The sequence below is a fragment of the Notolepis coatsorum genome (genome assembly GCF_963971535.1).
Source record: "Notolepis coatsorum genome assembly, chromosome: 16".
Classification (NCBI taxonomy): Eukaryota; Metazoa; Chordata; class Actinopteri; order Aulopiformes; family Paralepididae; genus Notolepis; species Notolepis coatsorum.
Genome location: NC_140180.1, coordinates 104,819,813 through 104,834,189, shown reverse-complemented (window position 1 = coordinate 104,834,189; position 14,377 = coordinate 104,819,813). Strand labels below are relative to the sequence as shown.

The 14,377-nt window shown below is 40.5% G+C and overlaps 1 protein-coding gene across 1 annotated transcript in view; it reads right to left on the bottom strand.

The window, feature by feature from the left end:
• Nucleotides 1-966: 966 nt before the first annotated feature.
• The window catches only part of LOC311243073 (Y-box-binding protein 1-like), a gene marked incomplete at its 3' end in the record, with an annotated part of 77,368 nt that continues 63,957 nt past the window's right edge, over nucleotides 967-14,377 (bottom strand). The window contains exons 2-3 of the mRNA XM_084332144.1: nucleotides 4,538-4,674; nucleotides 967-1,120 (exon numbers count right to left, since the gene is read on the bottom strand). Of these exons, the coding sequence (XP_084188270.1) occupies nucleotides 967-1,120; nucleotides 4,538-4,674 (291 nt within the window). The remainder of the gene's footprint in view (nucleotides 1,121-4,537; nucleotides 4,675-14,377) is intronic.

Genomic DNA, 14,377 nt, shown 5'->3' with positions numbered 1-14,377 from the left:
CCAAAAATAACACAAATTATAACAACTCAGCATAAACTATTTTTATTATCTAAAAAACAAAAGGTCCTCTGCATAGACCCCGTGTCACGTGCAAAAGAGAAGTTGCCATAACAGCCAACCATCATTAGCGTCTCTTTGCAAATGTCCAGACGTGGTCGGAGGACTCAATAGTACAGTCCAGCCTCTGGTTTTGTCAAGGCCGGAACAGCTGCACCATATTCCCTCTAATCACCAAGCTGAAAAATAGAAATCACAAAAAAAAACAGGAGAGTATTTCGCGAAAAAGATAATGTCCCCTTATTCAAAACAAAAACATTCTCACAAAACTCTTTAGCGAAAACAGATTAACAGCAAGAAACAAAAACAAAATTTGCAGACTCTTCACAAAGAATGAAAATATAATCTCAGGGAAGTCACACATAACTCAAGTTTACCATTGCAACGTACAGCATATTAAAAAACATCTCCATTCTGAACCAAGCTCAGTACATTATTACCTAATATCTCTTAGGATGATACCGTAATATCTGTATGTGTTTTGGTTCAAACTTGCCTCATTTATCATCTGTGACGAATCCCGGAACGGTCTCTCCTCCTTCCCCCGGCCGATGGTCCAAACACCCCCTCCTCCGCAGCCCATGGCTCCGATGCAAGACCGGCTGGCTTAGATCCTTGTCATCAGTTCATGCCCACTGAGTCTGGTCGAAAGCATGATGGAAGCCGCCTCTTAGATCTCTATCTCTGGACCACCCATAATATCAGGCTGGCTGTCAGTTGATGTCCTTAGCGTCCCATCAGCTGGGTGTACGCTTTCACCAGCCGATAGGCCTAGTCCTGCAGTAGACTGGGACAGCTTACTTTCCCCGTAATCAGCTGTAGTCGGTTCCCCGGTCAGGTTCTAGGTTGTGCCCCTGACGGAACAGGTCTGCTGGAAACCGTCTCACAGATCTTTGTCTCGGCTGATGGTCACGGAGAACTGTCCAGTGTCATAGCTGTAACTGCAGAGCAGAACCCCGGTTCAGTAGAATAGCTGGGCCAGCACTTATCAGTGGTCCTCTGCGCCCCATAGCTGTGTGTCCTCTTCTCGGGCAGAGACGGGGTACTTGGACCGCACAGGAGACTGAAGAGAGACACGCCCAGCGAGAGACTCACAAAAGGAAAAGAAGAGAGAGAAAGAAATAAAAATAAAAATCTGTCCGGTAACATTTTACAGTCTCGTTGGCCAAAAAAAAAAAACTATATATAATATTGAAGCCCACTCCCCTCTGATGCATCTGGGACGTACCCATATTGAGACTAAACATACATGCAGGCTACAGTAACCGCATCTGTACATGTGTGTATTGTATTGTGTAATGCATACCACCCACAAGACTAACCCTGTGAAGTCACATATATATATATGTAGACATTTATCCCAAAAATAATGGAACAAACACTCTCCAGCAACACAAACAAAGTGAGGCAAAACCTCCTGTGTTACCCTCAAGCAACATCTAATAAACAAACTCAAACAAACAAATCCAAACAATTCAAACAGGTGCTCCTTACAATCTGATATGACTCACAAATAGCTTCTAAAACCTACACTGCAGCCAAAGAAGGACTGCTAGGCCCACCACATGTCTGATCTAACAAAAATACTTACATCAGGTCCTAACACTAATTATATTCTCCTGCCCCCTAACCTACCTATACTGAAAGCTAATGCATTGTAGACCTAGCCTTCTTCAACCACACCTGCTACCAGCCAAAGATCATATCGACCCGTCAAGTATATTGTATAGTACAAGACAAGTATATCGTACTAATCCCTTCAATGACTGCCCCAGGGTTACGTGGTACACAGGAAGCTAAACACAGCCAGAAAACAATGAAAGTACCTACTTGTGGTGTCCACTAAACTAAATATTTAAACAGCATATAAGTGGTCAAATCAAATTATAAATTAAGAGCATACTCACCTGTTTGAAGACCCGCTAGAGCCCCCATGTTACATTCAAGCCTAAAGTATGGCTCGTGTAGGCCTTGAATGCAAAGTGGTGGACACAGGATAAGAGAGGAGTTTATCAAAAATAACAATATCTATTGGAACAGCTATTTAAATGGACAAAAGGGTGAGAGCTGGGTGTTCCAGACTCCAAAGGTCAATAACAAAACTAAGGCACCTAGGCCAAAATAGAACAAACAGCAAAAAATAGAAGCAGTGAGAGCAGATGAGACTCTGGTGAGCTGACATCTCTTGTGAAAATGGGAGACTCTGCAGCCTGCACTCTGCTCTGCTTTGTAGGGTGTGGTGCCTCATCACTACACCTGTGTCAATTACAAGGGCAGCCATTTTAATAACATGGAAAACAAAAACAGGAAGAAACAGTGTGTCAATCAAACCACCAATTAGTGACAACACACTACAACCACAATGTGAATATGCACCACAGAAGTTGTGCCTGCATTATCCCACTGTCCCCCCTAGATGGCAGCCAAACTCAGTCTAGAGTACTCTAGCTGACGTGTCACTCTGGTCCCTGTTCCTATCTCCTCGTGGCTCACAGCGGCCATCTTGTCTGCTCAAGTTTTGTTGACATTTCCCCTCATCTCATCTGTCTCTGTGCCTAATGGCTATTCTCTCAAACAAACGGCCCGTGCTCCCTCTCTCTGTGCCCGTTGCCTATCTTATCAGTTTGTTGATGTTCTGGCTAGGAATGTAAACATTCTGCCCTGCTAACACGGTCTTCAAAACAAACAATCTGCCTCTCTGCACTGTCCCCTATTTACTCACCTCGCCATAGCAACGACAGACCCCGCCCCTCTTCTGGTTACTAGGTGCCGCTGCCATGACAACTGTTTATAACCTTTCACACCATTAAAACGTTTCATTCCCTGTCAAAACCTCCATTGCGCTCAGCCTCTGTGCCCTGTGCTATCTTTGTTTTGTCTTACATTGGAATGTAAACATTCAGCCGTGCTAGTTGTCAACTGGCAGCTGCACTAAATTGGTATGTGTTCCATACAAGCTCTCGCCAGAGGCACCAAGCTCCGAGTAGCACCGCAAAAAACAACAACTTGAATACAAAAACATTTCATACATTTATTTATAATATTAATAATAATATTATTTAATCTCCTGACAGCCGGGCTGCCCCCCCAAAAAATTTAATACCTGTGCAAATTAAATTTAATATCTTTTAAGGCCTTAATTTTTAGCATTTTGTACTTAGTTTGTATATATAGTATATTTTGCAGTGTTTGGACTTCCTTTACGGCATGAAGCACACTCTCAGAAGGCTCACACAGAACCAAGCATTTCACTGTAATGTACATGTACCTTAATAAAACTTGAACTTAAATGAAGAATTATGAATTTAAAACCCTTTTCTCTGTACCACACACATTAGCCTATTATCTGTTCTGTTACTGCATGCATTTTCCTAGTCTTCTTGCTGCTCTCCTGTTTTGATTTGCATTTAGCCGCAAAGTGATTTTCTCTCCCACGCTTTTTACACTTTTTCCCAAAAGCTGGGCATTTTTCTTGTTCCTCCCATGTGCTTTCCCACAAAACATGCAGTCAACCTCGCTGTCTTTTTCCCACTCTCCTGACTGTTTTAGCGCATGTACCTCTTCCACTGCCTGTCCTTGTTGCAGTGTCCTGCTATTAGCCCTTGACAGCTCAGAAGCTCTACATATTTTTCACCGCTCAAACGGCACCGTTTTTTTTGTTTGTCTAAAGATAACCCTCGGGTTTCAAAACAAAAACGTGCCACTCTGCTGTATATCGCAACAATTTTCTCTGTGTCTCATCCTCCTGCTCTCTCCTTGCGGCCATCTTGTCTCGCTCATAATCCAATGGCTACTCTTTCTCAGAAGAGCGTTTGTTTATATCGAATGATGTTCTAGCTAGGAATGTAAACATTCTCTCGCTGGCAGTGAGCTGCCAGCCACTAGACTGCTTCCTTCACCGTTCAAACCACCACCATCACCATGCTAAGGCAAACACATTTCTACCTCTCTGACCTGGCACCTTTAGATGCTATTTCCTCCACCGTTCAACCCGTGATGATATATATAGCGTGCATGATATGATATATTTTCATAGCGTGCGTGCATGTAAGCATGTGTGTGCGCTATACTCTGCCTGCCACGCCATGTCCTCCCGGTCGATGCCTCCCCGCCGTGCGTCCAGTCAATGCGCTGAGGGCTCCGTCCCGCCTCGCAACTCTGCACGCCATTGTGCCTTTTTCCTCTCAAATTCTCCCCTATAGGCACAATCCTTATGCCAATGACCGTCCTGGCCGCATATAAAACAAACACCAGCAGGTTTGCGCTGCCTCTTTCTCGGGATGCCCCTCGGGACGCTCTGCCCAAGCTATGAGACAGTTCTCACCAGGGCTAACTGTGATTGTCCGACCGTTGTTATCAGCGACAATTGTGACCGCTCCGTCAGCTCCTGAGCATGCAGCCTCAGCATCTCTAATTGCCTGGCCAATTCATCTGCTGTTATTGATCCAGCCCTGTGTGTGGCCGTTGACACAGGCCAGACCGTTGCGGGTGGTGGTATATGAGGCCTGTCTCCTCGCACCGGAGTTGATGGTCGTCGGCGAGGCCGTTGACGCGGCGGGACAGCCGGTGACGCACACGGAAAGGCACCGAGCCCGGACCCAATCCCTGGGCACACCGCTGTGGGAGAAGAGAAAGAGAACAAAGTGTTAGCTTCTTCCCTCACACCCCCACAGGCTGCTCCCTGCTCCTCTAAATTGTCCACATCCTCCATTCCTTAACACGCTTCCTTTTTCTTAACAGACAAAAACAAAACAAAACAAAAATAAAATATATGGCCCCCAAAAAATTTGTTTCCTCTAAGCACTCGGGGAAAAAAAAGCTCTGTGAAACAGCGTATTAACAACGCCCTATCCTATTTCTTTTCAGAAAAACTGCAGTTTGACCAGATAGGTGGTAGAAACTAATCACACAACACAGCACCTGTCTCTCCTCTTGGTATTCCCCACGCACGGACTCACTTCCCGCCTCCTTGTGAAAAACCCCCCCAAAAAAACAGAATCAGTGCCTAAAAGATAACCCACGCCTTGTCTAAATAGTGGGACTTATTGCATGAACTCCTGTAATTCCCAACATGCTCACAGTACATTTTGCACACGCCTACCTTATCGGATACAAATGTAATTCTCGCTAATTACCAGAACGTACCCTTTAAATCCAAGTGATCAGAGGAAAACAAGAGGGTTACACACACAAAGAAAAACTATGTTCTAATGTTAGACACCCTCTAGACCCAGAACCCCAAAAATAACTTCAAACTCCCACTCGCATCCCCATAGGTTTATTTGTCAGAGTTGACAAGACAGTCGTAGACAGGCATCCCCCTTCTCCTTGTTTTCTTTCCCTCTGAGGATTTGAGGCAAGAGATATTATTTCTCCCCTGGACTGCTCGTCGGCAATCACCACTCTGTGTCATTCGCTGTCTGGTCAACCTAGACGCCCTAATCCAATCGTAACCTAACTACTTTATAGATGCAAAACCGCTTTAAACAGAATGCCAACAGCTCACCGAATGTTCCCCACGCGTTCCCAAGGTTCAAGCCGGAGGTGACAGCCAAACGGACGGCGCAGCTGGTTCTCTCCCCCCCCCAATGCGCGGAGGAGTTTGAGACAGGGAAGCGCTTCCCTGGAAACCCAAGATTCACCCTGTCTGCAGAGCCCGTTACGCTGCCACCTCGACTCCCATCGCTTTAAAATCTAATAAACTAGTTAAAAAAAATATCCCATAATTTCACTCGTCGCCATCTGTAATGGGAAATATTAAAGGACTAAACGATGAGCCGTTTACAAATCATTCTGAGTCATTATTAATAATAAGAAGAGCGTTTATTTCACCGTGGCCACAATGAAAGGACAGTCTATAGTCAGAGACAATATGTTAACCCACTAGCGTCTGGCCATAGACTGACCCAGAACGCTGTTTCAGACATATGTTAAATACACAGTTGTCAGACATAACATAATATATCAGATATGATGACGAAGGTAAACAAAAATGGTTCTCAGTCAGTGGGAACAACAACAAAGAAGTTATGGCTGGCGAGATGTCAGTCCCTTGGAGTCTTCTTAGAGAGACATACACACATTAACCAGTCAACCTGGTCATACTGAGAGTCAAGCTGTATAACATGATATCTCAACACAGATCTATAAGAACATGATAATATATTTCCACGACACAATGTTCATCAAAGTGTTGAGTGCTACAGTGTAGGTTAGTAGGACAAGTGTATATAATACATTATATAAATACTAGGTCCATATAGGCCTAATACTTGGAGATTGCTCAACACTGGGGCATGTCATAGAAGACAGTGTAATGGCATAGAGTTGCACTTACATAGCAGGGAAATATAATATAATTTCTTGCCACAACCCATGCTGTTCCTCATACTAGCTCTGGATAGTTCACCACAAACGAATGCAAAGTCAACAGGGTCAAGCATCTGTCTGTACAAGCTAACTGGGGCACACTGAAATCCAACCTCTTCAACCTCATTCTTAAAAATATAGTCTGCTCTGGTACACTACTGACATTTTAAGACCACGTATTAAATTAAAACAGACACAATCCTTTCACCTACCACACTACAGAAGGTTAACCTTTCACTACCACACTACAGAAGGTTAACCTTTCACAACCACACTACAGAAGGTTAACCTTTCACTACCACACACACAGAAGGTTAACTTTTCACTACCACACTACAGGTTAACCTTTCATTACCACACACAATTTTAAATAAACTATCATGACTTTTCCTTCTATGGGTGTGTGTTTGCAGTGCCACAAGACAGTCATTGTCATAACAAAAGAGCCTGACTAGAACGCAGCCAGGTGTTAATTGCCCCCAGAGAGAGGGGGGGCATGGATTACAATGCATTCTGGGTAGGGTTGTCGTTTTTTTGTGTAAAACTGTGAAGGCAATCTTCTCAGAATACGTTTTGTGATATCACCATGATTCATAGGAAGTAGCTTGAAAAGTATCCCACCAAAATGTTCAAGTGATGGCTTATTTTGAAGGTATGAATCTGTACTTTCATAATATGTTAAAAAGAAAAATAATAATTTGAAGATGCCTCAACAAGTCCCTACTGTCTATGGCTGGTCACATATGTAATAAGATATATATATTTGAAGATCCCTCAACATGACCCTGACGTCCATACCTGGTCACATATAAACATAACACTGCCTTCATGGTAGGGCTGGGCGATACGGCCTCTAAATGATATCACGATATTTTTTGGCTATGTCACGATACACGATGTACATCACGATATTTTGACATTTCCTCTAAAGCCCATAACCTCTTCCACCCGTGGAATATTATCTGAAAATCCACCTAAAATATATACCTAGGTAAATGGAATATTGCTCCACTTCTACAAGGCCCATTTGCATATGCTTGGTATCTAGTGACATCTATGGACCTCAGGGAATGTATTCAGTGTCAGAAATATTGTGTCTATTACTAGGCTTGCTTAAATTGTGATGAAACAAAGGAGAATATGAATTATGATTTTTCTTTGCATCTTTGACAGTGAATAACACCATGCTAATAATGACCAAACATTAGAAACTGCCACTGATATCGTTAAGTACCTTCTTGAGATCATGTGTACAAAAAATCGAAGGAAATTAATAAAGGGAAGATGATTAAACAGAAGGTTCTGTAGATACAGTACTGAATTCTCCCATCCGGACCAATGCAATTTGAAATATTATTATAGAATATAGAATAGGAGGCTTATAAATTACCTTATTATAGCCAATTCGCACATTTATATATACATATATTATCTTTCAGTAGTACAGTAGCTTTTTTATTTTTATCAGTGGTCGCCCTCGCGACTAGACTTGATCAAATCGAAAAGTTAAATCTATCTAATGACACGTTTAACCTATTGCTAAACTAACGTATTGATGATAATATACATTCTACATGCTGTTGTGACATGTTAGTGATGTTAATACTTGAATACGTTTGAAAAAAAATCGCTACTTTTATACAACATATAAAAAAAGATTGATTTATGACCAGATGTCATTTGCGGTCCGCCGATGGACCGCACGGGTGGAACAGGTTAAAGATGCTTGATTTAACCCTTTGAAGCATACAGTCATGCCAACATGGCGATTAAAATAGTCCCTGCAACATATACATGTCTGCATTAAACCATGAAGATGCTTTCAAAAATAATTGTATTAAACATTTCTAAAAATCAAAAAGAGTAGTCTACTGATACACTAATACAGATTTTTTTTCATTAACATCTAAGACAATTTATATAAAAACTCTTGGGTGGCTAAGACTTTTGCACAGTAGTTTTCTATCCACTTTAGCCAAAAATACACACACACTACTGTGAGAAAATAATAATCATGTAACCGAGGAATGGTCCACCTATACTTTTAATAGTAATATAAAATCACGGGAGACTTGATAGCTTAAGCGTATGATTTTTATTATCAGCAATGTTATAACATCCTACTGGTAAACAAAACACTGTAAAGGTGTGTGTGCATCATCATCATATATATATTTACTTTTTAATTGCATGAAACATTATGAAGTATTCTCATATGCTGCTTATGTCGACTCGGTAGTACCCCCCATAGATTGATATAAAGACGGTACCCCCCCCCCCCCCGCTAGTGTAGCTGGGGCGCCGTGACATCAGCTTCAACGCGACACACACAGAGGATTTTGACGCTATAGCTATCAAGCTACTGTATGAATCCAGTGCCTTATTAGCTCATTTACGCTAGCCGCAATGCTAACGGTTAGAACGCGAGGGTACTACCAGTTCATCCACCTCTGCGCCTCCATATTCCATTGCCGTTTCTTAGAGCCATATGGAATCCGCGATCACGGAATCGCGGACGGAATCGCGTAATTGAGCAATAAAAATGGAATCAACTATAAAAATAAAAATTAATTAATTTTTTTTCTTTTTTTACTTTTTTTTTATGTTGTGGGACTTGTACAGCACTTTGTTCAACTTTGTCAGTGCTGTAAAGTTTAAACCTTTTTAAATCTTAGACAAACAAAACACTTTGCTTTCATGAAATATTGTAAGCCGTCATTTGAGGCTTTATAAAAGCAGCACAATGAACACAAATCTGTCAGTGCCGAGTCCGACCTCATCTTAAGTAACAAACAGCATTGCTTGTTGTAGTTAACAAAGAGAGGCAGAGTTGATTTAGCAAAAATATATATAATTATTATTATTATTTTTTTTAATAATCAAATTTTATTTTCATATTCGAATCCCATGCCCATCGAACGAAGCTTCGAAGCTTATTTAAGACAGCCCTATTAAATGGACTGTTATATCTTATTACATTGTGGACATTTATTCATTCCCACTTATTAGACACTATTTCTGATGGTAAAATGCCAGCGTACAAAGCAAAATACAGAATTCTGAAATATTAAAACGGAAAAACCGGAATTTGGAAAAAAAATTAATGGAATTTGGAAAAAAATAAAACGGTTTTCATATGGCTCTACCATTTCTGAATCAAACACGTAGGGCTAACGTTTAAACTCACAAAACTCTCTCCACTTCTCTCACCCTCTCGTATCCCCGTTCCCTGTTTCCTCAAAACAAACCTGTGGCGCCGCCTCTCTGGGTGTGTGTGTGTGTGTGTGCGCAAGTGCGTGAATGTGTGTGTACGTGACGTAAATTGGGACGAGTGTGTGTGCATTTTTTTTTCTACGAGAGAGTAAAGGCAAGCGCTGCGCCAAAGTAAGTAATCCCAACCGCGGCGGCTTATAAACTGATGTGAGGGATTGTGAGAAACATCACAATGTCCACGATACGTTTTAAAAAGTGTATCGTTTATGAACTGTACCCGATATTTATTTAATATCGTCATATCGCCCACCCCTACTTCATGGCACAATCTTGATGTAACTAAGAGATTATTTTCATGCATGAATTACTAGATACACGCATGCACACACATATACATGTATGCACACACATAGTAAATTGAGGGGAAAAGATCTTGTCCCCCCCAAAACACACTGAAGCCCCTTTCACACATGCACTGAACTCCTGACAAACTGCACAGTAATCAGAGGGGCTGTATGTTAACTGTTTGCTCGTCATCCAAAATAAACCGTTCATGAGTAATACAAACATTTTGGGTTGTAAAAAATGTATATAGTTTAACAATGTAAAATCTATTTTTTTGCAATGTTGGTTGCTTATTTCACTGTTTTGAATACCAATTATCCTAATTCATTTAATTTCAAACCTTTATTTTAACTAGAAAAAAGTTCCCCTCATTTGCAGCGATGTCAGGTATAGAAAAGAAGAAATATTTTAACATTAAATACATATTTAAATGATGATCTTCATACACAAGAGATATGTGACTAGCCGTAGACATTAGGGACTTGTTGAGCCATCTTCAAATACATCTTACATATTATGAAAGTACAGATTCATGCCTTCAAAATAAGCCATCACTTGAACATTTTGGTGGGATACCTTTCAAGCTACTTCCTATGAATCATGGTGATTATCACATTATGTTAAAAAACTACAACCCTACCCAGAATGCATTGTAATCCAGGAGGCCCCCTCTCTCTCTGGGGACAATTAACACCTTGCTGGGTTCTAGTCAGGCTATTTTGGTATGACAATGAGTCTGTCTTGTGGCACTGTAAACACAACACCCATGAATGAAAAGACTTCATGATAGTTTATTTAAATTAGTGTGGTAATGAAAGGTTAACCTTCTGTAGTGTGGTAGTGAAAGGTTAACCTCCTGTAGTGTGATAGTGAAAGGTTAACCTTCTGTAGTGTGGTAGTGAAAGGTTAACATTCTGTAGTGTAGTGTGGTAGTGAAAGGATTGTCTGTTTTAATTTAATAAGTGTCTTTAATGTCAGTAGTGTACCAGAGTGCAACTCTATGCCATTACACTGTCTTCTCTGACATGCCCCAGTGATGAGCAATCTCCAAGTATGAGGCCTATATGGACCTAGTATTTATATAATGTATACTTGTCCTAATATAGTACTAACCTACACTGTAGCACTCAACACTTTGATGAACATTGTGTTGTGCTAGGGCTGGGCGATAAAACGATAACGATAACTATCGCAATAAATTATTTCCTCGAAATAAACATGAAACGTGGTCGCAAAGTTTCGATATATCGATTTTCCAAGCTTGGCTCCGTTCAGCCTCGGCTCAGCACACTCACTAACAACAACCAACGTTACGTGATGACGTGCTTACGCACAACAGCTAACAACCAATCAGTGAAGGAGATGGCCGAGAGCGAAGTAGACCGGGAAGGAGACCCAGAGGTAGGAATCACTCAACAACAAGGCTTGCTAGGCTAATTAGCTTGCACGGCGATGTTTTATATATTTACGTGCCGAGTATGTGTGTGGCGTGAATTCTGAGGCCACGTTTATAGTAGTGGGGGTATACAGTGGACGTCGTTTCAATATATTGTGGCGGAAGAGAGTATTTTAGTGTCATATTTAGCACATTGTCATGGAATACACGCTTAGATACAACAGGCTGGCTAGGCTAACTAGCTTGCACGGCACTGTTTTATATATTTACGTGCCGAGTATGTGTGTGTTTTGAATTCTGAGGCCACGTTTATAGTAGTGTGGGGTATACAGTTCGTTTCAATATATTGTGGCGGAAGAGAGTATTTTAGTGTCATATTTATTGTCATGAGATACTCCGCTTGTCGGCTAACTGCTAACGTGCGCGGACTGATGACGACATCAACTCGACTTGAGACATTCGCAGGAGCATAAGAAGTTAATTAAACTTGACAGACATTATATCGACGATAATTATCGATATCGAATTATATGAAAATAATTTTATAATTTTATCGCAATAACGTTTTTGGTCATATCGCCCAGCCCTATGTTGTGCCCTTCCTGATGACTTGTCGTACAGACCGTGTAAGTCTAAAAGTGGATAAAAGAGTCAGCAAAATGACTAAATGTATTATAAGGACCACCTAGTATTTATATACTGTATTATGTGGACCAGGACCTAGTATGTATATTATGTATTATGAATTGAAAATGGGGGACCCTGATGTAAACAAGACAAATCAAGTTTCAAGATTTTATTATCATTTAAAATAATTCAAGATTTATTCACATACACACCAGGGCATACAGTGAAATGCGGGTGGCCATGCCCGCTTTGATTGTGCAGTAATACTAATAAACGAATAAAATAGACATAATAAACAGATAAAAAATAGGCATGATAAAATAGACATGCCAAAGTCAATGTTCAATGTTCTGATGGCCTCTCTCCAGAGTGATCACCGTGGTCTTTTTGAACCGCTGCTTGATACTTTGGCGGGTGCTGGGCATGTGATGTCTTGGGCTTCATCATCACAGAATGTCGCCAGCGTGTTATTCTCCTCAGCGCAGTGTCCACCGAATTCACCAAACCGGTTTAACGCATCAGCCACGTCCCACGCTGTAGTATGCACGGTGAATTATCAGCAGAGCACTGTCAAAACGCTGTTTATATCCATCAATAGCCATCAACTTAATGACGTCACCGCCGTGGCGGCCTGTCCTGACCAATAACGCATCTTGAAAGGCGCGTTAATACATTTGTTTATCTGGCTTACTGCCGCGGATTTAAGCCACGCAATAACAAAGCGCAACATTAAAATAAGGACAGCTGTTTACAAGTGGATGTTTAATGACAATAAAGCATAACAATGGCTGAAATGAAACCCAACATTAAACGTGAAATGCCTCAATGGAAAATGCTGATGAAATATAATACCTAAGTTGTTTGTTATTTTCCCTATTGAATGAATTTACTTTCTTATGGCATTAGGTTGCAATAAATCCACTCGAACGAAATTCGTGCGCTCATAACATTTGTGACATTCTAAATGTGTTTTAATGTTGTTTAATGACAATACGACCCGACTCGCGTTTTATGATGAAGGTTTCGGAGTCAGTGCGACACGCGTAATAGACACTGACATTTGTCACAACTTAAGTAGCTATAACTTATAACGTTAAGATAAGTGTGTTAACATTGTTCTCTCTGCTATTAAGAAAGAGCTATCCTTGTGTGTGTTTTCAACACCTTGCTAAGTACCTGTGATTAATGCATGACACGCGCAGACCAGGGGCGTTTTTAGGGTTAGAAAACATTGGGGGCTTCAGCCCAGGGGGGTGGAGGGGGGTTTCCCCCCCACCCCCCCCTTTTTTTTTTTTTTTTTAACACAGTAATACGCAATTTTAGAGTAATTAGAGATGAATACTGAAGAACTAGAACCATTAGAGGTTCTCAAAGTGAGGTCCATGTCCATGAGAGGGATCTGGGCAGTCCCCATAGAAAATTCAAAGTTAACAGGACCAAATCATCAGTTTCTTATTTATTTATTTAACCTTTATTTAGCCAGATAAAACATTGATCTGGTCCAAGAGGCCCCAACAGGAGTACAAATATACATATATACACATATATATACATATACTGTACATACATACACACATATACACCAATAACAAAATAAAAACAGTTAAGAATCATACACATAAGCAAATAAACAAACAAACAAACATATGCACAGCCTATGTACAAAAGAAATAAACAGTTCATCTCTAGTCTTTACAGTTTTCTTCAATTGCATAAACACTCAAATCAAAAGTATTACACAATTATCAAAACCTTACACTCAAGGAGCAAAACATAGGCCCAGATTTGCACCCCTATAAGCACAATGTCAGCCTCACACTTTTTGCAAAACAATACACAGAGCAAAAAATTATCTTGCCAGATCCAGCTAGGCAAAGAGATAATGTCTAGTATTTTCTGTACTCTGGATACAGTATTTTATGTTTGTCTGATATTTGCTGAGCTTACAGTGTTATGCACATAGTAGCATGAAAACTGGGACATGTTTTGTTGTGATTCTCCATGTTGAAATGTTGACTGATTTGGTTATATGGAGAGAAAATTTATATTTTCATCAGTCTGCATCATTGATTTGGGTATATGGAGAGAAAATGTTTTTTTTCAGCAGTCTGCATCATTGATTTGGGTATATGTAAATAAATAAATTATATTTTCATCAGTCTACAGCATTGGTATTGTGTAGTGTTTGGTGAATTTATTGTATATTTTCACATTCTCTGCGTACTTCACTTACAGTACTCTAATCACTGAGAAGTAGAATTGCTAAATGTGTTTTAGGTTAAGCACAGCAGTGTGAGTAACTGGTTCAAACAGAATTAAGTCATATAAAACGTGTGTTTCATATGGTAACAAAATGTAGTTTTTTTAAAT